Raw genomic sequence first — 26434 nt, forward strand, 5'->3', positions numbered from 1 at the left:
CCTGGTTTCCCAAACCCACCTCAGCCCACCTGCCCATTGCACTTCTGGGGCATCTCACTCCTCTGGGGGTGGGGTAGGCAGTGGGGAGCACAGGTATAGGGGCAACATGCTGAGGCAGAGGTTGCAGGTGGAAGAAGGATGGGAAGGAAATGGATTTGCTGGCACCTCTAACTGATTACAAGGACCATCAGGACTGTCTGGGGCCTTGATACTCAAAGTGTGTTCCATGAACCAACAGCATCAGCATCACTGGGAGCATACTGAAAATGCAGATTCCTGGGCTACCTTCTGAATTAGAATCTGTATTTTAACAAGATCTCGGGTGATTTGTAGATACTTTAAAATCCAGTAAGCACTATTCTAGGGACTTCCCTGGTGGTCCAGTGGTTAAGACTCCATACTTCCACTGCAGGGTGCATGGGTTTGATTCCTGGCTGGGGAACTAAGATCCCACATGTCACGCAGTGCAGCCAAAAAAAAAAACAAATTCAATAAGCACTATTCTATGTAGTCTGCATTTAGCCACTGTTCTATTTACAAATGAAAGGGTCAAGGAATTTTAGAGTTTTTTGGTTGTTGTTATGGTCCCTAAGCTATAAGGAAAACCAAATATATATACATATGCATATACATATACACACACATATATAGACTTCTTTAACTTTTTAAAAATAGACTTTGAAGACATATTTAGTACAGTATACTTTTAGGTTGAACTTTTATTTCCTTTCTTTTGAAATTCTGATTCAGATTTTGACTGTGGAGAAAAGTATAATGAGACTGTCAGCAGAGGCGTTTAACATTCTATTTCGTTCAAGCATGATACTTACAATTCCACCTACATTCATTAGATGGTATTATTTCTTTATGTAAATCATAGTGCACGTTTATTGAGAGTTATGTTTTCAGTGCTTTACAAGTTTGTATTAATTTATTCTTATGTTCCCTATGAGAAAGGTACTCTTATCCCCTATCTTACAGACAGGGAGACTGTAGCATAGGGGCATTTAATTAAACTGCCCGAAGTCACACAGCTCACAGATGGAAAGGCAGGTAATGAACCTACACAGTGTGGTGCCAGATTTGTGTGTTTAACCCTGACAGTAAATGGCCTGAGAAAGCTGGACTCCCCAGTTAAGCAGCAAGCTGCCCGAGGTCAGAGGCTCCTTTTCTTGATAGAGTCTCAATGATGCTGCTCGCAATGGCCCTCCAAGTTGCTGACTAGCCTTCAAAAGGCAGTGGCAGAAAAGGCTATGAATAAAACCAGCACACTGCAAAGGTTTTAAAGTATCATCTTATTCGTTATTTATAACAAAAATGGAAACCTTAATATGGTAATGACCTGCACTGGGAATTTGGAGTTAGATATCAAAATGGGATATGGATTTCTAAACCATCAAATCTATAGGTTTCACACCATGGGTAATGCTGCTTAATAAATGAGTTTGCCACCCATTCCGATGAAAGCAACAAAGAAATCATCCATTAAATTCCTGGGGAGACTGTGGCAATGATTTCCTATGGGAATGGGAATGATTCTTATTCCCCCAAATCTTGTGTTTAAAATGTCACTTTTACAAAAAAAAAGGGCTCATCTCTGAATATCTTTTGAATGTACCCAATCTTAAAAAAAAAGTATACACAATTGCTAGTCATTTAGAGTTATTCAATATTAAATATTACTCAATAACGGCCCCTCCATACCAATTTATCTCCAGGTAAGATTTGGTCCCTTTAAGAGAAATTGTTAGAAATGAACCAACGGATAGGGAAGAAGGAGGTTGCCAAGCAACTGCCAACAGTCATCCACCCAGGAGACAGCAGCACTTGGTCTGCAGAAAAGCCACACACTCCAAAGCAAAATAAATTTCATAAGAGCAAAATTAGCCACTTGAAAATCTTACTTTCCAAGATCACCTCATTTAGGGGCCCTGGTGGTCCATGGGATTAGTCCAGTTTGGCAACAGTATGGATTCTAAAATGCCTAATGAGGTTGCAATGATGACTGAAGGCTTTCCCACACTCATCACACTCATACGGTCTCTCTCCAGTGTGGCTTCTCTGATGCTTTATAAGGAGTGTTCGCCTACTAAAGCTTTTACTGCACTGACTGCATTGATAGGGTTTCTCACCAGTGTGGATTCGGAGGTGCTGGAAAAGCCCCGCATTCTGGCTGAAGGCTTTACCACACTCGTTACAGCGATAGCGCTTCTCTCCAGTGTGTATCCTCTGATGCTGAACAAGGTATGAGCTCAGGCGGAAGGCTCTCCCACACTCTTCACATTCATATGGTTTTTCCCCTGTGTGGATCCTTCTGTGTCTAATGAGGCCATTGCTGGCACTGAAGGCTTTCCCACAATCCTTACATTGATAGGGTTTCTCTCCAGAGTGGCTCCGCTGATGTTCAACCAGGCCTGACCTCTGGCTGAAGGTCTTTCCACATTCTTCACATTCATATGGCTTCTCCCCAGTGTGGATTCTCTGGTGCTGAATGAGAACTGAACTCTGAGTAAAGCTTTTCCCACATTCATTGCACCTGTGACGTCTCTCTCCAGTGGGATGTCCCCTCTGCTTTTCTACCTTGCTCTCAGGTTTACAAGTTTCTCTGTACTTAGAATCTAAAGGAACATCTCTTTGGAGTCTGCTATTCTCAAAATGTCCCGTTTCTTTTAAGACTTCTTGTTTCGATGCCAAGTCCTGGTTTTCAAGTACAGTTTCACCATCTAGAATAACAAATAGATCAAACAATGTCATCTCTTTCCTTCATGAAAGAGTATAACCACAGGATGGGGAACAGGAAGATCCATATCAAGCACACATATTCTAGGAATCCAAAGAAGACCTAAATGGAGATATTGAGACCAACAGAGTAAGGGGTCATCAGCACCTGCTGAAATGGCTGGAGGGGGTCACCCAGAGAAGGCGAGGCTTCCAGAGAGGATGTACTCAAGCAGGCACTGTGGAATGCTTACTAGGAAGCAGGAACTGTTCTAAGTGTTTTATGTATATTAATTTATTAAATCTTCAAATGACTCTTTGACTCCATATTATGATTATCTCCGTTTTTAAAAATGCATAAACTGAAGGCACAGGAAGGTTACTTGACCTGCCCAATGTCACACAGCTTCTAAGTGGCAGTGCTTAAATTCCAACCCAGACAATTTGGTGCCAGAGTCCACAGTCTTTACTACCCTATACTGAACCACCAGAGATCCCCTGAATGGACCTGTGAAAGTCCTTACCTTGTTCTCCAAATTTGTGGGGCCCAAAAGATTCACATTTGAGCTGTGTCACCATGGACTGAACCTGGAGAGCTGTTGATTCCTGCTTGGCCTTCAAATGCACTGCATCCCCTGAGAGCACTTCAGAATGTCCATGTTCACAGTCTGGGGCCTGAAGGCAGGTAGGTATATTTGGGTTCATAAGAGGAGGATTACAGGAATCCAGGCTAATACTCAATGAAAGAGATCATATGGAACCATATGAGACATTTTGTAGAGCAATGGCACAGTGGAAGACCCAGAGTTTAAATCCACACCCAAAAGCAGAAGGGGGAGAACAAGAGTGGCCCAACGTGATATGGTGGTTTAAAAATATGTTTATAAGTTCTTTGATACTCCTTCCATTAATTCCTCTGTCCTTGAGTGAGAGCTGTACTTAAAATGACTCATTTCTACTGAATAGAATGTATGGCAGAAGTGACTGTATATAACTTCTGAGACTAAGTAGTAAAAAGGATGTGGTTTCATCCTTATTCTCTTTCTCTATTTCTCTGTCTGTCTCTTGGGGAAGCCAACTGACATGTTGTGAGGACACTCAATGAGCCCTAAGGAGAAACCCATATGGTAAAGACCTCCCGCCAACAGCCAGTGAAGAACCGAGGCCCCCTACCAACAACCATGGGAGTGAGCCATCTTGGAAGTGGGTCCACCAGCCGTAGTCAGGTCTTCAGAGGACTATAGTCTTGGTTGACATCTTCACAGCAACCTCATGAGAGATCCTCCTAAGTGGCTCCCAAAACCCTGACTCAGAAACTGGGAGATATTTGTTTTTTCAAGCCATTAAAGCTTAGGGAGGCGGGTAATTTGTTACCCAGCAACAGAGAACTAATACATGAGGCTATGGCCAACCAACCTGGGTCACCAAACTTCACCCTTCGTTTAATATTCTGTGTCCAGGAGCCTATCTTCCTCCTCTCACCTGGTTCTCTGGCTCACTTAGCTCTCGCTCCAGATCTTCAACTGCAGCCACCGCCTCCTCCCCACTCTCGGGATGGTGCTTCTGCACCCAGGCCTGGAGCTCCTCGGGCAGGATGGTCAGGAACTGCTCCAGCACCAGGAGCTCCAGGATTTGCTCCTTGGTATGTGTGTCTGGCCTCAGCCACTGATGACAGAGTTCCCGGAGCCGGCTCAGTGCTTCTCGGGGACCAGGAGTCTCTTGGTAACAAAAGTGCCTAAAAAGTTGGCGGGAGGCCTCCTGGCCAGAAAAGCTGTTCTCCTTAAGGTAGGTTCCTTGGTCCCAGATAGGGTCTTCCTCCACCTTCACAATCTTAAGTCCATCCTGTTCCCCTGTGGAAGCCATTCTGGGATTAACTTAGAAGGGCTCACTCCAGCCTGAGGCAGAGGGGTAACTGATTTAAGATCCCCTGATTTAACCTTCTTTAGGAGGATGTACCTGATGAGAAAAATATGTCTTAATGGAAATTAAAAAGTAATGGGGAAAAAAAACAAAGTATAAGAACAATAAATATTATGCTATCATTTATGTTAATAAAAGGTATATATAGTATTTTACTTCTGTACGTTTAGAAATTGGAAGAAAAGGCATATGGCAGAATACATTACTGACCCCAATTCTTCACCCTTCCCTGTAGACATGTACTTTGTTGTGCCCTCCCACTGTGATTCTGGGCTCAGCCATGTGACTTGACTTGGCCAGTGTGTTACTAGCAAGTGTGATACAAGCTAGACTTGAAAAGTACTTGTGTGATTGGGCTTGCTTGCCCTTGCCTGCTACAATTACTAGGAGGATATGCTGGCTTTCAGATGATAAGAAACATGCAGGACAGAGCCAAATCACCCCAGAGGGGCAGATGAGACCATCCTAGGTCAGCTAACAGCCAGCTAATCCCCAGACATGTAAGTGAGCCTAGCTGAGATTTGCAGAGCTGCCTGGACGATTCACAGCTGACTGCAGATATACAAGTAAAGCCCTACCCCTATCAGCTGAACCCCAGACTCATGTGCTAAATAAATGTTTATTGCTATATGCTGCCAAAAATTTGTAATTGTTACACCACATTATTATAGCAATGAAAAACTAATACAGAGGGGTGGCCTCTGGGGAGGGAACTAGGTAACTCAGAATAAGACAGGAAGGAAAATAATACTGTCTGTATTTTTTCTGATTGTTAAGCCATTTCAAATAAAGTACTTATTCTAAGAAAATAAATAAATTGTAGTGATTTAAAAGTCTCATAGTCAATATATGGTAGTTTTAGGGGAAGAACAGGACGTATAAAACTAGCCATAATATCAAATGATGAGTGCTATATAGAGGCTTCAACAGAGTATCTAGGGAGTGATGAGCAGGAAAAACATAATTCTGACAGGGTATGGAGCAGTGAAAGAATGTGGCTTAGGGGCAAGTACATTTGAATTAGGCCTAAAATAACGAACAGAAAGTTGTCAGGCAGAGAAAGGGTGATGGGAGGAGATTCAACATGACAGGCCAAGCAGACAACAGAATCAAAGGTATTTAAGGTTACACGGCACAGTGACTCTAAGGACAGGCAGGGGGTCCTGGTGGCTGAACTACAGAGTATAGCGTGTGGGGAGAAAATGCATGACAAGAGACAAGGTTGGAAAGATGCATTTCATCGGAATAGAGAACAACCCTGAACTCTAGGCTAAGATGTTTAGACTTTACGATATGGAAAACCGAGGGTCATCAAGGTTTTTATTTCACTGTCATAGAGTTAGAGCTGTATTTTAAAGGAATATTGAGTAAGATTCAGGAGGAAAATGGTAAGAATATGCTGTAGGGTTGTGGCAGTTTAAGTTGGCAGGTTTAATGGTGGTTACACGGATACAATGTTTACTTTAGCGGTGGAATTTAAGTTTTATATATGGCTTTAGTCCTGTTTTTTTTTGTTTTTTTTTTTGCAGTACACGGGCCTCTCACCGTTGTGGCCTCTTCCGTTGCGGAGCACAGGCTCCAGACGCGCAGTCTCAGCGGCCATGGCTTACGAGCCCAGCCGCTCCGGGGCATACGGGATCTTCCCGGACCGGGGCACGAACCCACGTCCCCTGCATCGGCAGGCGGACTCTCAACCACCGCGCCACCGGGGAAGCCCTTTAGTCCTGTTTTAATAGAATCATTAAGGTCTGAGAGAACTGAGAAAAGTTTCTCAGTTATACTTTATTGGGGGAAAATGTATTTATCCCATTCATTCAAATATCATGTGCCTACTAAATGCCTGGCATAGTGCGGGCACTTAGGTCAAAGCAGTGAAAGGGAACAGACCTGGTCCTTGCCTTTATGGGATTTGCAGTGGGAGAGACAGACTTTAGTACAATATTCACATCAACTTATGTTGTAGTGTTAAGAATAGAGAGCGTTACAAAGATTGTGGGTCTTATTCTTTGTCCACGTCCAGCATCAACTCTAATTTTTTACTCCTTACTGCAGCATCTGGGTATCAGGTTTGTTGAGTCTTCAGTCCAGGAAGACTTGTAAGCCTGAGAATTCTTATGAATTTACATTGGATTCCACTATTATTAAAAATGTGGCAAAAATTGTTCTGTGACTATAGGCTCTGAACCTGAACGCTACTGAGAAACCATGGTGATCAGGTTTTTCTCTTGAGTACCACAGGCAACCCCTCACAGACCCAAAGCCCCAGGTGGGGCAGCCTCTGCATTCGCTGTGCTGCTCTCCCCACAGTTGGTGGACTTAGGATTTACCTCCTGATCTTGTGCCACCATGAACTCTGTTTTTATCCCTGTTTTCTGGATAAATAAGTGAATTCTCCCTATCTACGTCCCTTTTCCTTTCATCAAGCCATGGCAAGGGCAGGGAAGGGAGAAGGCAGAGAAAATGCACTCTTCCTATTCTCCCCTATGCCACCACTGCTCCCAGGATCTGTATGTGTTACCCTATGTTACCAGCTAGTCCTCCCTTGTCTCCTGTCTCCTCTCCCACCCATGTCCCAACCTGCTACAGATCCCAGACGCCTCTTGTACTTGATACACCTCTGATAAACTGAATGGACTGAGTTTTTTAAAATCATCTTTAGAGAAGCACTGCAAGGTAGAGACTAATGTTCAAATCATGTGGCCTCTCTAAAATGGGACTGACCAAAGCACCCCTATCACAGAACTGTGATAATTATATAAGGTAATGCATATAAAAAGCTTAGCATGGTACCTGGCCCATAGCAATTGCTAAACATTAAAAAACTACCAGGTATTATTAGCAAAGCAGTACTAATAAGTTGAATATCCTCTTTTTATAGAGGAAATAGGCCCAACAAAATAAACCATTGAATTCACGGGCCAAATTCAGTAGACAGTTGAAAATCTTGGAAGAAATATTTTCTGATGCTAGAGGCTTCAGTGGACTTCCACACTCATGAAAGGGGATAGGAAAAAAAAAAAGACTGTAGGCTACTGGCTCAGGCTACGGCTTTATCAGAAACTATGGACCCAGGGGCCAAGGGACAGGACCAGTCTCATCTGCAGTAACTAAGCCCTGAAGCTGCTGGCCCCGTACTAGGTCTGCCCGCCCTAAGAACTTCCTGCGGCAGCAACACTCAAACACTGGGTGTAAGTCCCAGAAAGGGTCTTAAACATAATAAATATAATGCTGAATGAAGAAGAGAGAGAAATCTAAAACAGAAAGCTGCCCACACAAAATAAACCTACAAACTAAATTCCAAAATGCATGAATAACTCTAACCCTAAGAAAAATAATCAACAAATCAGAATAGAAATTCACTTGGACTATAAGGTTCATTTTATAGTCCGAGGAGTTTTTTAAATAAGTGATTTTGAGAAATACATGAGATAATGAAACCAAAACAGGCAAAAAATGCAACATTGGGATATAAAAAAGGACTAATGAGAAATCTTAGGATTTAAGAAAAAACTTTGACATTTAAAATGCATTAGAGGATAAACAACAGAACGGACACAGCTGAAGAACAACAGTGATTTTTAAGACGATACTGAAGGCTTTACTCTGAATGCAGCAGAGATGAAAAATATGGAAGAGCAGTTAAGAAGAAAGAGAGAATATTTCATATATATATATATCTTCTTAACTGCTCTTTCATATATATACACATATATAATAAATATATATACATACTATATATATAAAATGTTAAGAAAATACAACATTAATATACAGGAGCTTCAGAAGATGAGAATGTAGTGAATGACTGAGAAATAATAGTTGAGAAAAAAAATTAAGAATTTTCCAGAAATGAAGGCCTGACTTCTCAGATCAAGAGTGCACACCTAGACATAATATAGTGAAACTGCAGCCTATTGAGGATAAAGAGACAATCTTAAAACCTGCCAGAGGAAAAGAGACAGATTACCTACAAAGGAAACACAGCAAAGTGCTCATTAATGGAGTCCAGAAGGCAATCAGAGTGGGGAAATGACTGTGAACACAGAATTTACTCCCAGCCAAATATAAATAAATAGAGCAAACTGAAGCCATTTACAAACCACGAACCCTTCCTAAGAGAGTAACTGAAGGATGTAGTTCAGCAAACAAAAGTGAACTCAGAGAGAAGGTATGAAACAGAGGAAACAACATAAGTCCAAAAACTGACAAAATATGGCAATAAATTTAAATGATTATGGAAAAAAAACCTCCTGTAAAGTAATATATTCATTCACATGTAAAATGATGTACATAAAAGGTTATTTACTGTAGCACTGTTTGTGAGGCAAAAGGTTGGAAACAACCTAAATGTCCACCAATACGGGACTGGTTAAATAAATTAGAGTAATCCATATATTGGACTACTACTATGCAGTTTTTAAAAATGAGGAAGCTCTTTATGTACAGATATGAAAGCACTGGCAAGATACATTTAGTGAAAAAAGCATGGTGAAGAACCACTGTGAAAAGTATTATCAGTTGTATTTAAAAAAGGGAAAAAATATATATATATATTGGATACCCAAGCAACATTACCTGTCTCTGGGGATGGGAAACATCCCAGAGGGAGCAGGCATGATGTGGAATGTTTCAATGGATAACCCGTATTACATTTTTTTACATGAGAATGTTTTACTACGCAAAAGGGGAAGAATATAAAACTAAAATTCTTTATAATAACAAGATGTGGTAGATGGTCAGTTCAGTAGAAAGAGTGTATTAAGGCCCTTGTTGTCAGGAGAACAGAAATACTGAACAGACCTCATTTAAAAAAATTCTAAAAGTAAATACACATCTTATAATTTAAGGGTAAATCAGCAAGGAATTGGAGCAAATGGAACTCTCATACATTAATATGATAGTTTAATGGGTACAACCACTTTGGAAAATTCTTTAGAACTATCTCTTAAAGCTTGAGAATAAAAAAAGTTCTGCAGCTGTGGTATCAAGTAGCCCAGAACTGATGTAAATGGGAAGGAAATCCAAAAAAGAGGGGATATATGTATACGTACAGCTGATTCACTTTGCTGCACAGGAGAAACTAACACAACATTGTAAAGCAACTACACTCCAATAAAAATTAATTTAATAAAATAGCCCTGAACTGGTCTGTTCAATCAATCAACAATTCACTTCAGAGAACATGTTTTTGTAAGTCCATCAATTAGTGGCAACCCATAGCTTTTGAAAATCATCCAATCTGTAATGACTCGTTCCAATAAACACAGCTCTGAGAGCCAACTAATCAACAACAGTTTGTCCCATGAAACAAAGCCCCCAGAGATGATGTCAGCCCACCGAACTCCATGCTTCTCAAAATGCCTGTGTAAGAGCAGCAATCTCTTCTGTACCTAGTGAGGTGTTCCTAGTCAGGATCTCTCCAGCTCTCTTTTCATTTCAGATATTGAGTGATGGTCTCATCATTCTTTGACAAGCTGAACATATGTGTACGCCATGACCTAGTAATTCCACTCCCGGATATATACCCCAAAGAAACAAGTGCTTTCGTCCACTAAAAGCTAAAACTACAGGAATGTTCAGAGCAGCTTTATTCAAAATAGCTCCAAATTAGAAACAACCCAAATGTCCATCAACTGCAGGATAAACAAACAGTGGAACTGTGGTAGGCAGAATTCTAAGATCGCCACATGATCTCCGTCCTCTATGATTGTCATCATGTCACTTAAGATTGTTAGTTTACATGATAAAAGGTGTAATTAAGATGTAATTAAGGTACCTATCAGTTGACCTTAGGAGATCTCTAGGTGGGCCTAACCTACTACATAACTCCTTTAACAGCAGAGTTTTCTCTGGCTGGTAGCAGAAGACGAAGTCAGAGATTTGAAGCATGAGAAGGATTAGATACACAATTGCTGACTTGCTGATGGAGGGAGCCACCAGTAAAGGAATGCTGGCAGCCTCAAGAAGCTGAGACCAGTCCCACAGTGGCAGCCAGCAAGGAAAGGGAGACCTTGGTTCTACCAGGGACTTCAGTTCTACAATTGAAAGAAATTAAATTCTATAAAAGGTTTAAGACTCTTGTATTTTTAAAACACAGTCAGTAAATTTAGTGCCATTTATATTAACCAAAGATTTCCTATTTGATTTCCTCTGCTATCCTGGCTTCTGGCTGTGTTCCAAAGAGAACCAGTCTCTGTGTTGCTAGAGCTTTCACTCTAACCGGGAAGACACTGAGTTATCAAATAAATGGAGGACCTATTAAGATAGGATGGTGAGAGGTGAGCCCTTAAGAACAAAAAGGAGTGAGCCCTGCAGAGTAGAGGTGGGGGACAGGGGGAGAACTGTTCAAAAGCCCTGAGGCAGGGCATGGTGTGGTCAAAACAATGAAAGGAGGCAGAGTGCCTACAGCCATGTGAGAGGAGAGTGGCAAAAATTAGGCTGGGGGCTTCCCTGGTGGCGCAGTGGTTGCGAGTCCGCCTGCTGATGTAGGGGACACGGGTTCGTGCCCCAGTCCGGGAAGATCCCACATGCCGCGGAGCGGCTGGGCCCGTGAGCCATGGCCACTGAGCCTGCGCGTCCGGAGCCTGTGCTCCGCAACGGGAGAAGCCACAGCAGTGAGAGGCCCGCACACCGCAAAAAAAGAAATAAAAAAAAAAAATTAGGCTGGTAAGACAAGGCAGATCATGCAGGGCACAGGAGTTTATTTTTTAATTCTAATTACACTGAAAAGCCACTGAAGGCTTTTAGGAAGGTAAGTGACAAGACTGGGTTTACGTTTTAAGAAGCTCTGCTACTGTATGGTAGGCGAGCTGAGGGAATGAAGGTGGAGGCAAGAGAGTGGAAGCAGAAAAGGCAAAAGTTGAAAGCGTGGTGGTGGAGGCTATTGCACTGGATCCAAAAGACTGCCACTTAGGTATAATGTTAATGTATTCATCAAATTAATTTAACTTTGAAAAATACAACTGAAAGGCAAAACAGCTTAACTTTTGTTTGAAAAAAGTGCTACAGTCTTCGGACAGATATTTATGGAGCTGTGCTAAGAGCTGGGTATACACAGGAGTTTATAACTCATGGAGATAAAATTATAATAGAATGAAATAAAAGCCATAATCTCGAAGATGTGCATAAGGTACACTCCTGGAGGAAGTAGGACAACTCATCCTAAATTCAGTGCATTACCTGTAACCCGCAAAGGAATTTACTTCAAAAATATTTACTAAGTGCCTATTACGTGTCAGGCAGCAAATACATGATAAAAGAGTGATACAATTGCAGAATTTGATGTGTTCTCATCTCCCTAATTGAACTAAAAAAATTAAAACATGACGTGGCGTAAAGAGCGTTTTCCTTTCTTTCCCCGGCAGCGCCCCGCGGTTTGCGGGATCTTAGTTCCCTGACCAGGGATTGAACCCGCGACCCCTGCGATGGAAGCGCGGAGTGCTAAACACTGGACTGCCAGGGAATTCCCGAGCGTTTTTCTTATTAGCTTCAGCATATTAGCATATCAGCACAACGAAGAGATAATGAAAATCATAAACCACCTGTGTCGCAAAATAAATTCCAAAGGAAAACTGATCACAAAGGCAAGGAAAAGAGGAACAACTTAAATACCACAAGGAAATAGGCAAATCCGGAAATTAAGATACTCTACGGGACGATTCGCAAGTCCTTCAACCAGGAAATAGAATGGGAAGAAGGGAGGGGAAGGATAGGACTGTTTTAAATTAAGAGACTTAACTACATGCTTCGAATGGTCTTTAATTGGATCCTAGTTGGTACAAACCAACTGCAAAAAACATTTGTAGGACAACGAGGGGAAATTTGAATATGAAGCAGGTGTCAGGTAATACTAGGGAATGCGCTTAGGTTTAGTTGGGTGTGTTGATACTGGGGTTATGATTTATGTATGTAAAATGTCCTTAATTTTCAGAGATGCACATACGAAACTATTTAGAAGTGACAAGTCATGATGCTTGTAATTTATTTCGAAACATTTAAAGAAAAAATCGATCCGATAAATACTGTATAATGTTAACACTTGTTAAATAAAAGTGATGGGTATATACGGAGTCGGGCTTTTGACAGAGAGCGAGACTCCCAGTCGGACGCTCCTCCTCCACCTCCCCACATCCGCTCAAGACCACAAAGCCCCGCCTGGGCAGGGGCGGGACCTCCTTCTACTCCACTGGGGCTTTAGCCCTGTGTCGAGGCGACGGCGAGAGGATGGCAAGGCCACGCCCGCACAGACGTCCCCTCCCGGTCTACCCCAAGTCACCGACTTTAATCTTCCCGGGGCAGGAGGATCGGGACGAGGGGCCTGGGACTCACCTTCGGGGTCCCGGGAGCTTCGGATCCGTGGCAAGGGCAGCAGCGCCCGTAGAACCCACAAACCACAAAGGCCGGAAGTGCGTCATCGTTCTGAGCCCCGTTGCTGAAGCCGAGCAGCCTTTTCCGCGATCTTGTTCTCTCTAGGAGCTCCGGAGGTTGATGCACTTTATGACTGCCTCATTACAAGGCTCGGAACCAGAAATCCAGCCCGAGGCGGGGAAACCCAGCGAGATTTCTGTACGGAGTGGCTCCCGGCATCTGGGAATCAGATGGTCATAGCAATGCAAAATGTTAGGGCCGAAAGAGACTTCATAGTTCCTCTAGTCTGGTACTTACCGCCCATTGCTTCCTGAGGCGCTCTCCTAGCTCTGGTCCCTTTGACACCACAAAGGAGAGATGGTAGTTGTGGTTAGGGGTTTTTGTTTGTTCATTTTTAACTCTCAACCTCTGTTTTCTAGAATCGCAGTCTAGAAGGAGACACGGGCACAGAAACAAGTAACTATATACAGCTGATTTGTATGTGAAATGAAATAAAAATGAAGTAAATGTTTGTAAATCGATTAGGATAGTCCCTGGACCATAGTAAATGCCGTGTAAGTATTTAGAAGATAAATGTATGTATTAGGCCAAAGAGGAAAACTAATGGAGCAGATCAGGAAACTGTAGGAGTTTGCCCTTGTAGAACAAGAGAAAGGAATTTCCGGAGATGAAATAAAAGAATAAAATCAGAAATGGGGTGAGATACTTTGGTCATCCAGAAAATTGGGCAAATCACGATGGCTGGAGAAGAGAATATACAGCAGGGGGCACCTGCAGTTACTGTTCCTGGATCCCTAACCAGAGAGTTTGGGCTGATACGATCAGATTTGTCCCTAGAAATGTTACCATGGCAGCAGTGTGGAGAGAGTAGACTGGAAGGATTTGAGATTACAGGCAGGTAGACCAGTTAGGAGACAACTGCAAGAATCCAGGGTAGATATAGTGAGGGCCTGAATCAAGGCAGTAGCCACAGTAGTGGAGAGAAGGGGATAGATAATATATGTTAAGAAGTTGAATTTATTTTTTTATCCATTTATTTGACAAATTCTCTTTGAATGCATTCTTTGTGCCAAGGGTTTCCTCTAAGGACTGGATATAATAATAATGAACACAGATCTTGACCCTCAAGAAGCTTAAAAGAGAAATATAGACAGTGCGAGATCTAATATATATAATTTGGGTGAAACATAGGTATGATAATGGAGATTTGGAATGGAAAATCACATATTACAAATTTAAAAATCTTAAAAGCACCACAAACATGAAAGTCAGAAAAATAATAAAATATTTTTATTAATTAACTGCCTGATGCATTTCTATAATAATTTTCTCCTAAATTCGTGTCTTTATATTCTTAGACTGTCTTTTAATGTTAATTTTGTAATTTAAATTTTTCTAAAAAGAATGAAAAGATAATGTAGCAAAATCTATCCTCTAGCATAACTCATCAAAAACGTTTTAGGGCTTCCCTGGTGGCGCAGTGGTTGAGAATCCGCCTGCCAATACAGGGAACATGGGTTCAAGCCCTGGTCTGGGAAGATCCCACATGCCGCAGAGCAACTAAGCCCGCGAGCCACAACTACTGAAGCCCACGCGCCTAGAGCCTGTGCTCCACAACAAGAGAAGCCACCGCAATGAGAAGCCCGCACACCGCAACGAAGAGTAGCCCCTGCTCGCCACAACTAGAGAAAAGCCCGCATGCAGCAATGAAGAACCAACGCAGCCGAAACTTAATTTAAAAAAAACATTTTAAGTTGTTATTTGGGTAAACCTCTATCAAGTTTCTTTCTTTTTTTTTTTTAAATGAAAGCTTATTTATTTATGGCTGTGTTGGGTCTTCGTTTCTGTGCGAGGGCTTTCTCTAGTTGTGGCAAGCAGGGGCCTCTCTTCATCGCGGTACGCGGGCCTCACCGTCGCGGCCTCTCGTGTTTCAGAGCACAAGCTCCAGACGCGCAGGCTCAGTAGTTGTGGCTTACGGGCCTAGTTGCTCCGTGGCATTCTGGGATCTTCCCAGACCAGGGCTCGAACCCGTGTCCCCTGCATTGGCAGGCAGATTCTCAACCACTGCACCACCATGGAAGCCCAAATTTCTTTCAATTTTGAGCTACAAGATTTTAGGATGTTTTAAGTTTTTTGAGGACTAATCTGAGAACCTCATATCGATGACACATTAACTAGATTGTTTTGATGTCTTCATTGTCAGTAGCAGACATAGTCAGTGTCAGTATTTTATGTCAAATGTGCAAGAAATTTAAATCTCTTTTCACTGTGTTCAGCGATACACTGTTCTTCATTAACTAGATTATTGAACAATCCAAGAGCCAATTTATTATTTTATTTAATATTTAGCTTTCCTCTTATTGAATTACTGTTTTCATGTAATCTGAAATTTGTTTTGTTATAACTTGCTTCTTTATATCAGAACAAAAATCTGTTTATTTCATTCAATATCTTTATTCCTTTTGTTTCTCACATTACATCCTTTTAATTTGAATTTTCTCTGTTCTTTAATAAATAATCTTTATTTCAAAATTTATCATTTGTTCCTTAAATCATATCAAAATGTCTTTCCAAATTGCAGATAAAATGACTTATTTCTGACCTCGATAGAGGTTTGGATTACACAGGGACATGCATTTATGAAAACTCAAAGAATGTACAATTAAAGTAATATATTTTATTACACATAATTTTACCTCAGAAGAAAAGAGCTATAAACAAATATTGAAATCTAGCTAATGACATGCACACTGAAGTATTATATTTAGGGGGAAGTATACTGCTTGATGTTTGCAATTTACTTTGATATATTAAGAAAATATAAACATATTAAGAAAAATGAATAGATACGGGAATAGAGATGTGGAAAAGCAAATATAGTAAGATGATAATTTTAGAATCTCAGTTGTGGACAAATATCATATGCACTGTAAAATTTTTCAAACTTTCTGAATGTTTGAAGGTGTTCACAATAGAATGTTAGGGGAAAGGAGCAAAGGTTCACAGCAAGTGAAGTAGAAATGCAGAACTGCTACTGCAAAAGGTGGAGGCAGGGATCAGACAGTTCAGAGAAGTGTGCACGCCAGACTGGACACAGCACGTAAAGCTAGAAAGCCCATAAGCTGACTACATTCTGTGGGGTTGATGAAGAATCCTCTATTAACCAAACTGATAAGAATATGCTGATGAAAGATGTACCAGCATCACTGAGGTCTGTGGTGAGTGTCTGCTGGAGACGAGGGCTGACAGTAGGAATATTAGTTTTCTAGGCATGGTACCACAAACTAGGTGGCTTAACCTACAGAAACGTATTGTCTCACAGTTGTGGAGGTCCCAGATCAAGGTGCTAGCAGGGTTGGTTTCTTCTGGATTCTTCTGGTGAGGGAAGAATCTTCCAAGTATATCTCCTAGCTTGTGGTGGTTTGCTGGCAATCTTTGGCATTCCTTGGCTTGTTGATCTCTGCCTTCATTTTCTCCTGGTGTTCTTCCTGTGTGCTTGTCTCTGTGTCCAAATTTCCCTCTTTTACTCATACTGGATTAGGGGCCAAACGTACCCCAGTATGACTTCATCTTAACTAATTACATCTACAGTGACTCTATCTCCAAATAAGGTCACATACATTCAGGGCAATGATGAATGTCATGGCTAGTTTGTGGGGGCCTGGAAAGAAAAAGTTTGAAAAATCAAAAACGAGGTCTGAGGAAGAGGTGTCTGGATGGACTTTTGAGAGTGAGCAGAAAGTCTGAAGATCATTGTACTACAAGTTAAAGCCCTTCATAGAACATACGTCATGGAAGAGGCAGCAAACAACTTTATGAGTTTGAGTTCTCCCATACACAGACACGGTATCTCCATGGTATATATCTCCACGGAAACATGTATGTTTCCATTCAAGTACTGTATTTCTTTGCTCCTGTAATTGCTGTCTTAAAAATTACATTTTTTAACTTGTTCTGGTGATGGGAAATGCAATTGTGAATATGAATTTTTAAAAATTCTACAAGCTTGCTAAACTCTTTTATTAATCATCATAATTTGAGTGTTCAATTATCTTGGACTTTCTCTTTAAACAATTCAGCATGTTCCTTATAAAAGTCATGCACTGTAAAAAAGAACAAGGAGTGTTGCTCATCATCCAGTTATACAAAGGGTTAAGTCACAACCCACTGCAGTTGCCCACAGAATGAAGATTCTGGGCTTTGGATAAAGGAGCCTCTGGATAGTTAAGATGCAAATCTAAGGAAGAATTTCAATGATCCCCCAGATTCTTGCATCTTCCTGTGCATAGAAAAGCACTAAAATCATTAACTTGAGACACTTATTCTTCGTGATTAGCAGTGATCTTTTACAAAAATGTATGTTGACTACTTGTATTTCCCGGGGGGGGGAAATCATATATACTGGCTCCTCCTCTACCTTCCCTACTACTGAGAGGCTGGTTCCCCAGGCCCTAGTCCTCAGGTCCCTAAATAAAACTTAACTCACACCTTTTACATTATGTGTTTTTCTCTCAGTCAACAATATTTATAATTAATGTTTTAATTAGGTAATACGATCAGCTCTAAAATTTACAATATATTTAAAATACTTAAGAGTAACACTCTTCTTCTCACCCTTGTCCTCCTTTTCACTGAGTTTCTAACCATCGTTGACTGGAAAAAAAAAAGCACAACATGAGAGTCATGAGTTAAGTTTTATTTGGGGCAAAATGGCCGGGAGTCAGCATTTCAGATAGCTCTGAGAAACTGCTCCAAAGAGGTAGGGGGGGAAGGTCAATATATATGTGATTTTGGTGAAGAGGGAGTACATGCAATCAAGCACATACTTTTTGCAGAAGGTTGCTACTAGTCATGAGGAGCGACGTCACCATGAAGGATTTTAGTGCTTTTCTAGATATGAGGAGATGCAAGAATTGGGCTCGTAAAATCTTCTCCTGAAAATATTTAACTGTCTGAAGACTTGTTCTGCCAGTTTTCCCCAGAGTACAGAGTGCCTCATTCCTGATCTCTACCCTGAACTCCTTTCAGGGGGTGTTGAAGGTCATAATTTAATCCTTGTAGAGGTAGATGGCTAGTGCCAGTTTGTAGTTGACACCATTCACCTCTTACAGGCAACCACTATTATTAATTTTCTTATGTGTTTTTCCAGAGTTTCTTTCTGACTATACAATCAATGAAAAATTAATCAGATGATCTAAGAAAGAAATGGGAAATTTTATTCGAGCCAAACTGAGAATTATAACCTGGGAACATCCTCTCAGAAAGCTCCAAGAACTGTTCTCCCATTATAGGTCAAAGCAGTCGTGTAAGTTTTTGAGACAGACGGCTGTACATTAAATGACATATTATTGACAGTTTATACAATCTAGCCAGTAGTGGATCATGAGTCATTGCAGTCCCTTACAAGGTTAAGAAGGAATGCTATCTTTTAAGGAGTTGTCTTGGTGCTGGGAGAACGTTGCTCTATATAGTTGAGCAGCTTTGGTCAATGCATCATGCAGGTACACAATGCACAGTGGAGGGGAGAGAGGAGGCCAAAGGGCAGAGAAAATTTTTTATGTTAAAATTTTTCTTGTCTTGCCATAAAGTATGAATTTTATTTCACACTTCAATTCACAAATGTAGCAAACTATAGACAGAGACCTGCACCTTTCTTTCCTCCCTTTGTTACAACTGAAAAAGTCATTTACTAAAAGCCTCTTCAGTAGCCAGAGGGGAGGGGAGCTGACGGGGCAGGGAGCTAGTAAAAGACTGAGTGTCTATCTGGGAGGTGGAGGTAGGTACAGAGGCCTGGTAGCGGTGGTTTGCTAGTTTGGACACGTGGTGAGTGTGGGGTGAGCGGGGTATGCCCGCTGGGCACCCACATCCCAGTGCAGGTTTAGGTCTCCTTTCCAGGCTCTCCTCTGGCACACCCACCGTTCTTCTGTGTTACCTGTGTATGTAGAGAAGACCCTCCCTCACCAGTCCCCTGCAGTCCCTGGAAGAGACCCTGGGAGAGGCTGTGTGGAACCGACCGAAGGGTGCTCTGCTGTGGTGTAGGGCTCCCCACCTAGGTCCCACTCCCGTATCTCTTGTCTAGGGCTGTTTCTGGGAGCCTGGGTCTGTGCCTCAGGGCATCTGAAGACAGGATTCTTGGGTTGCTTTCACAGATGAGCCTTGAAAATGGGAGTCGTTACATTTTTGCTCCGCCTGGAGACCAGGTCAGTACCAGGGTCTTTAAATTACTCTGTGGTACTGGACAAGAGCCTGGATTTTGGAGTCAGACTGCCTCGTTCAACTCCTGCCTTATTCCTGCCACATATTTGCTGTGTGACTTTTGGCCAACATCTTAACCACTCTGTGCCTCATTTTACTGCTTTGTAAAATGGGGCTAATGATATCACCAGGAATCACATTAAACAAATTTGTGATAAGGTTATATATGCTTTTTTATTGGTACATTAAATAATAAGACCTAAGGACAGGCCTAATAACTGGCAATTTCAAAGTTGCTCTAAGCACGAATGACTCTGACAATATTTGCCTGGTGGTAATGTAATGTGATGTGAAAACATCTGCAGCTTCTACTGCTGACAAAGTCCGGGATATGCTTATTCCATATTGTGGTTTTTGCTCCCATTTATAGTGGAAGGAAGTGCTAAACTTCTCCTGGAGGCTAGTAAAAATTAAAATAGTTTTTTCCATCCAGGTTCATGGACCACTTGGAAAGGAGCCCATGGATCACAGAAAATGGGTTGATTTTACTGGCATCTTCTTGCCTGTATTATGAGATTGTTTCCTCTTTGCATTATTTTGTGTCCTTGTGAATGTTCCTTCAGAGGATGTGTAGCCAGAGCCTTCTAACCAGTGACCAAAAGACCAAGGTTCTTCACTGGGATCTATTGCACCCTGTAACACTGAAAAGTGATTTCAGGTCTCTTAGCTTCAGGCTCTTCATTCCCTACAGAGGATGTGGGGAATTCTGAGTTGCACATGAGAAAGTAAAACTTGAAAACTGTAATTTAACTATAAATGTCTGGACAGAAGCCTGCATTTAACAGAGACACATGTGCAGGGTCCTGTGTTAGGTAATTTCACATAATGTGATCTTATTTGCTGGTCCCCCAAATCCTGTAAGCTAGAAAATATTATCCTCATTGTTTTCAGTAAGAAAAGATATTAGTATTCTAAGAACTTAGCACCAATTCTCAAAGAGTTTTCATAGAAGCACACATATATGTAATGAGGGAGCACAGAGTAATGGTTAAGAGCATGGGCTCTGGACTCACTCTCCCTGAGCTCCCATCCTAAGCATTGCCACTTATTAGCTGGGTGACCTTGGGCAAACTTCCTAAACTCTCTGTCCCTCAGTTTCCCCATCAGTGAAATGGGTTAATAATAGTCCCAACCTTAAGGTGGTTGTTGTCTATATTAAATGAGTTAATTGTTTTAGTGCTCTTGGAAACAATGCCAGGCACATAGAAAGTGCTATAGAAGTGTTTGATAAATAAATGAAAATGAAAATAAATGAATAACTTCTAGGTCCCAGGTGGTAGCCAGGGGCAAGAATTGCTCTGCTGCAAGATGGCACTGTTGACACCATCCTGGGGTTCACAAAGCAGCCAGTTCCAGCTGATGAAGGCTCTACTCAAGCATGAATCTTTGGCCCCTTGTTTTAGGGGCTGCTGAAAATGGAAGATGTGGCCCTGACTCTTTCCCCTGAATGGACACAGCTGGATTCAGCTCAGGTGAACTTCTACAGAGCTGAAAAGCAAGAGAACTGTGGCAGCCTGACCTCCTTGGGTAAGACTGATGGGCACTGATTTCTCATAAGGTTTCTTGACTGCCTTTGTGAATTAGAACCTACCAGGCTGTTAGAAGCCATTGAACCCCCTTGCGTTTGGATCAGAATCACCATTTCTAAACTCTGCTACTGACCAGTTCCTTAACCCTTCTGATCTTGCCTTCTCCTCTGCCCTGTAGTAAGGTTAAGTGGGATGAAGCACTTACAACCTCTAGTACAGGTCCAGCTCATAGTAGATGCTCAGTAAATGCTTATTTCTTCCCCTTCCCTTCCTGTTGCTAGCCCTGATGGTAGAGGAGAGCTGAGGGGGTATCTTCAGGAAGTGGGCCATGGGACCATAGAGTGAGAGCTAGAAGGGACCCAGAGATTGACTGCAGAGCCTGGCCTTAGAGATAAGCATGTGGTGCAGAGGTGCACAAGATTGCAGGGGTGGCACTCCAACTCAGATCTCCTAGTGTTGAAGGTTGAAGCCAGTTTTGTTTGGGGATCCTGCCACTACCTGGAATAATAGGAGAGATGGCTGCCCTTGTCATTGTTTGGTGATCAACTTTTGAGTCCTCACTTCCCCTGTTTTCTTACTAAATGCTTCAGAAGTTCTTTCACTTGCCTTGCTTACTGTTGCCTTCTGTGCAACCCTTTTAGTATTTAATCCTAGGTGCACGAGCCTGCCTTACTGTCCTTAGAACTTAGAGCCACTGCATGTATCCCTAGCACAGTCCTCACAACCTTGCCAGTTTGTATCGTTCATCCGATGGACCCATTCCCATCCTTGTCTCCTTCCTCCCCAGTACTCTGTTCTCCCTCCTATTTTCATCCTTATTTTTGTACTTAACTCCTCATCCTTGCCATGTATAGACCTCTATAATTCTTGCCTCCCTGGGACTCATCACAAAGCTTTCCCCTGTGGCAGGGCATAATTGACAGTTGCTAGTCATTTGTTATTTCAGGTGGTGAGATATGGACTAAGATCAGGGACCTGCCTCCAGATGAGGACCATCCAGAACAGGAGGCTGGCAGATGCTTCACCTGGATGAAAACACTGCCCAGATTTCTACATGTGCAGAAGCTGGTGCACGGGAGGGCAGGTTACAAAGAAAGCAGGAAAATGCCTCTGGGAGGAGGCGGCACTACTGCCATGAATGTGGGAAGACTTTTGCTCAGAGTTCAGGCCTGACTAAGCACAGGAGAATCCACACTGGGGAGAAACCCTATGAATGTGAGGAGTGTGGCAAGACCTTCTTCGGGAGCTCTGCCCTTGTCATTCATCAGAGAGTCCACACTGGGGAGAAACCATATGAGTGTGAGGAATGTGGCAAAGTATTCAGTCACAGTTCAAACCTTATCAAACACCAGAGAACTCACACCGGGGAGAAGCCCTACGAGTGTGATGACTGCGGGAAAGCCTTTAGCCAGAGCTGCAGCCTCCTTGAACATCGCAAGATCCACACTGGGGAGAAGCCATACCAGTGCAATGTGTGCGGCAAAGCCTTTAGGCGCAATTCACATCTCCTGAGACATCAGAGGATCCACGGCGATAAAAACGTTCAGAATCCTGACCGTGGAGAGACCTGGGAGAGTCAGGGGAGGATGGGAAGCCAGTGGGAAAATGTTGAGGCTCCCATGTCTTATAAATGTAATGAGTGTGAGAGAAGTTTCACTAGGAATAGAAGCCTTATTGAGCACCAAAAAATCCACACTGGTGAGAAACCCTATCAGTGTGATACATGCAGAAAAGCCTTCACCCGAACTTCATACCTTATTCAACATCAGAGAAGCCACGTTGGGAAAAAAATTCTGTCTCCATGACCCATGTCTTATATGCCAGAGTTGGTGCTCACTCCTCGTTGAACTGAAGCCACCCTGGAGCCCTTGCTGACTAGAAAATTGTGAGCTGGGCTTTATTTACTCCCACACATCATCAGGTGTTTGTTAGAAAACAGAGACTGGCTGAGGTGAATTATCTTCTACATCTTAGAAGGTGATTGAAAAAAAAAACAACTTGTTTGATAAGAGGCTATGGGAGAGTTGTCTGGAAGAGGTCGGTCCTGAAATGGTTTGCTCTGACCTACTGAACTTAAAAGGGCTCCCAAACTGGCTAATTAATTACCCTCAGCCAGCACTTTATGATGAGTAGAAGGCTGTGATTTGGGGGCTGCTGTGCTGACTATTCATCTTGCTTATAATGAAACCTCCATGGTTTGTCAGATTCATGAACTCTTATACACCCATCCCCCCCCACACACATACACTGTACCAGTGAGATTACCTTCACAGCTCTGAAAATCTGATGTCGTCTAGATTTCTGAAAAATTTGTCACCAAAACCATTTGTGCTTGTGCCTAATTTTGAGGTGCTAGGTTCTGAGTTAGTGGTAGCACATGTCTTGTCAAGCACACAGGATGGGCAGAGTAGGGTTACGGTAGGGTTACTGCGACACACGGAATCCAAATTTCTTTACCAGCCTAGGAATTCTAACATGAATGCCTGAAACAGCTTCTTTATCATTAAATCAATGTGAATATATGTCAACCATCGAATTGCATTCTTTTATTAATGTTTCCCTGACACTAATTTTGCTACTTTTGAAGGAGAAAATTGTTCCTATGCAGGCAGTGTGAAAATCAGTTATCACGTCAGGATAAAATAATAGATTCTCTAAAGCTCAGCATCATGGTTCTCACCTTTTGGTTCTCTTGGGCCTGACCCAAGTGCTCTCTAAAGCTCCTGGCACTATCCTGCCCACAGACTTTCTCCCTCCCCCCAACTGTATCATATACTACATCAAGACTTATACTTACTAAGTTCAAACTTTCTCTGGGTCAGTGGATTCACATCAGATATTTACAAGTATCACTTATGGTTTCAAAACTCCATTTTTAGTGTTGACCATCTTGGTCTTCTTATATATTGAATCCCAAATAAGCTGTGTGGTACCTCTTCCTACATTATTCATGATGAGAACTTTAAGCATTAAGTTAACTCCTCAGGCTATCTACTTTTCTTTAAACACACTTTGTAAACCATCTTTTTTTTCTTCCTGATAGTCAAAATTGCAGTCTTACGAATTCAAGTGACAAAAGTTTTTTAGTCAGCATTATGCAAGAAGTATTTATTATGTATATTTCAAATGGAATTGCTTTTAAAAAAGTATTTCAGGATGATTACTTTCCTGCAAACTTTATTTGTTAGTGTATCACTTCTCTTTATTACAGAAATATGCTTTTGCTTTTGCATCTACTCACACTTCTCACTTGGCTTCTGGCACCAGCAATCTCTTCCCTATTTACAATATCATTCTAAGACTATTTACAATATCATTTACAAAATTTACAATATCATTCTAAGACTCAGGAATTCATATAGCAATGTTTTCTGGCCACTTTTCACAATTAATGGTTTCACCATTGTGATATGTTCTCTCTTGCTTATCCAAAATCCTTTGCAGATCTAAGTCCCTGTTTTTACGCCAGTTTCCAAGCCTTGGTACTTCATAGTTTTCAGGGGACACAAATCTAACAAATCATAATGTAAATTATTTGTATTACAGTAGTAAACAATATAGTTATTTATTTTGTTTAAGCGAATCCTTAAACCAATAAAAATCTACTGTATGATTTCTGAACTTCCTGAACATACTCATATTAGTCTGGGTCCTTCAGACAAACAGAAGCTATAGGGTGTACATGTAAAGAGATTTATTATAAGAAATTGACTCACATGATTATGGAGGTTGAGAAGTCCCAAGATCTGCAGTTGGCAAGCTGGAGACCCAGGGAAGCTGATGGCGTAGCTCCAGTCCAAAAGCCAGTGGGCTTGAGAACCAAGAAGAGCCAATGATGTTTCAGGTCAAGTCTGAAGGCAGGAAAAGACAAGTCTGAAGGCAGTTCAATGAAGTTAGGCAGGAGGAGTTCCCTCTTACTCCAGAGAGGATCAGCCTTTCTTGTTCTATTCAGGTCTTCACCTGATTGGATGAGGACCATCCACATTAGGGAGAGTGATCTGCTTTACGAAGTCGACCAATTCAAATGTTAATCTCATCCCCAAACACCTTCACAGACACACCCAGAAAAATGTTTGACCAAATATCTGGGTATCCACCTCCTAGAGAAATGGAAATAAAAACAAAAATAAACAAATGGGACCTAATGAAATTTAAAAGCTTTTGCACAGTAAAGGAAACCATAAACAAGACCAAAAGACAACCCTCAGAATGGGAGAAAATATTTGCAAATGAAGCAACTGACAAAGGATTAATCTCCAAAATTTACAAGCAGCTCATGCAGCTCAAAATCAAAAAAACAAAAACCCAATCCAAAAATGGGCAGAAGACCTAAATAGACATTTCTCCAAAGAAGATATACAGATTGCCAACAACCACATGAAAGAATGCTCAACATCATTAATCATTAGAGAAATGCAAATCAAAACCACAATGAGATATCATCTCACACCGTTCAGAATGGCCATCATCAAAATTTCTACAAACAATAAACGCTGGAGAGGGCGTGGAGAAAAAGGAACCCTCATACACTGTTGGTGGGAATGTAAATTGATACAGCCGCTATGGAGAACAGTATGGAGGTTCCTTAAAAAACTACAAATAGAACTACCATACGACCCAGCAATCCCACTACTGGCCATATACCCTGAGAAAACCATAATTCAAAAAGAGTCATGTACCACAATGTTCATTGCAGCTCTATTTACAATAGCCAGGACATGGAAGCAACCGATATGTCCATCAACAGATGAATGGATAAAGAAGATGTGGCACATATATACAATGGAATATTACTCAGCCATAAAAAGGAATGAGACTGAGTTATTTGTAGTGAGGTGGATGGACCTAGAGACTGTCATACAGAGTGAAGTAAGTCAGAAAGAGAAAAACAAATACTGTATGCTAACACATATATATGGAATTTAAAAAAATGGTCATGAAGAACCTAAGGGCAAGATGGGAATAAAGATGCAGACCTACTAGAGAATGGACTTGAGGATACGAGGAGGGGGAAGGGTAAGCTGGGATGAAGTGAGAGAGTGGCATGGACATATATACACTACCAAACGTAAAATATATAGCTAGTGGGAAGCAGCCACATAGCACAGGGAGATCAGCTTGGTGCTTTGTGGCCACCTAGAGGGGTGGGATAGTGAGGGTGGGAGGAGGGGAGATGCAAGAGCGAAGAGATATGGGAACATATGTATATGCATAGCTGATTCACTTTGTTATAAAGCAGAAACTAACACACCATTGTAAAGCAATTATACTCCAATAAAAACGTTTAAAAACATTACAGTAAAAGTTGTGATATTTTTCAATGAAAAAAAATATCTGGGTATCCTGTGGCTCAGTCAAGTTGACACAAAATTAACCATCACAATACTGTAGTTTCAGGTACTAGCTAAGTATTACAACTCTTAACCATGCTCCCCCACTGTTGATCTCTAGTTCTTACAAGTGACAGTAGGAGCCTAGGAAATAATGTTTGTAGCCTCCTTACCCTGCTTACAGATCGGGATAAAGAAGGGCTGGTATGAGGCTGAGTGACAAGAGATAATGACTGGCTTACTACTGTATCGTCAGCACCTAGCAGAGTTCCTGATGAATGAATGATTCTGAAGATTGGTTGATTCTACTTGCTC

At 41.6% G+C, this 26434-nt stretch overlaps 3 protein-coding genes across 4 annotated transcripts in view; 1 reads left to right on the top strand and 2 right to left on the bottom strand.

Annotated features, from left to right (window-relative positions):
• LOC114907519 overlaps positions 1 to 22731 on the top strand; it is a 105209-nt gene extending 82478 nt beyond the window's left edge. Inside the window, 4 exon segments of the mRNA XM_029243259.1 lie at positions 20527 to 20647; positions 20650 to 20787; positions 21736 to 21804; positions 21807 to 22731. Of these exon segments, the coding sequence (XP_029099092.1) occupies positions 20527 to 20647; positions 20650 to 20787; positions 21736 to 21804; positions 21807 to 22594 (1116 nt within the window). The 3' untranslated portion in view covers positions 22595 to 22731.
• Positions 703 to 13113, bottom strand: ZSCAN31 (zinc finger and SCAN domain containing 31). The gene is made up of 4 exons (XM_029242766.1): positions 12967 to 13113; positions 4201 to 4674; positions 3243 to 3393; positions 703 to 2723 (listed from the first exon to the last, which is right to left on the bottom strand). Exons 2-4 carry the CDS (start codon positions 4579 to 4581, stop codon positions 1948 to 1950), a joined length of 1308 nt encoding a protein of 435 aa, XP_029098599.1. The 5' UTR covers positions 4582 to 4674; positions 12967 to 13113; the 3' UTR covers positions 703 to 1947.
• Positions 13129 to 26434, bottom strand: part of ZSCAN12 (zinc finger and SCAN domain containing 12) — a 36647-nt gene continuing 23341 nt past the window's right edge. The window contains exons 6-7 of one of the 2 annotated variants that reach the window (XR_003796710.1): positions 24506 to 24749; positions 13129 to 13224 (exon numbers count right to left, since the gene is read on the bottom strand). The gene's annotated coding sequence lies outside the window, so the exon portion shown is untranslated. Of the gene's footprint in view, positions 13225 to 24505; positions 24890 to 26434 lie in introns of both variants that reach the window. The other variant, XR_003796709.1, reaches the window with a different exon arrangement.

The sequence above is a fragment of the Monodon monoceros genome, unplaced genomic scaffold, assembly GCF_005190385.1.
Source record: "Monodon monoceros isolate NGI ecotype Baffin Bay Population unplaced genomic scaffold, NGI_Narwhal_1 Super_Scaffold_3, whole genome shotgun sequence".
NCBI lineage: Eukaryota > Metazoa > Chordata > Mammalia > Artiodactyla > Monodontidae > Monodon > Monodon monoceros.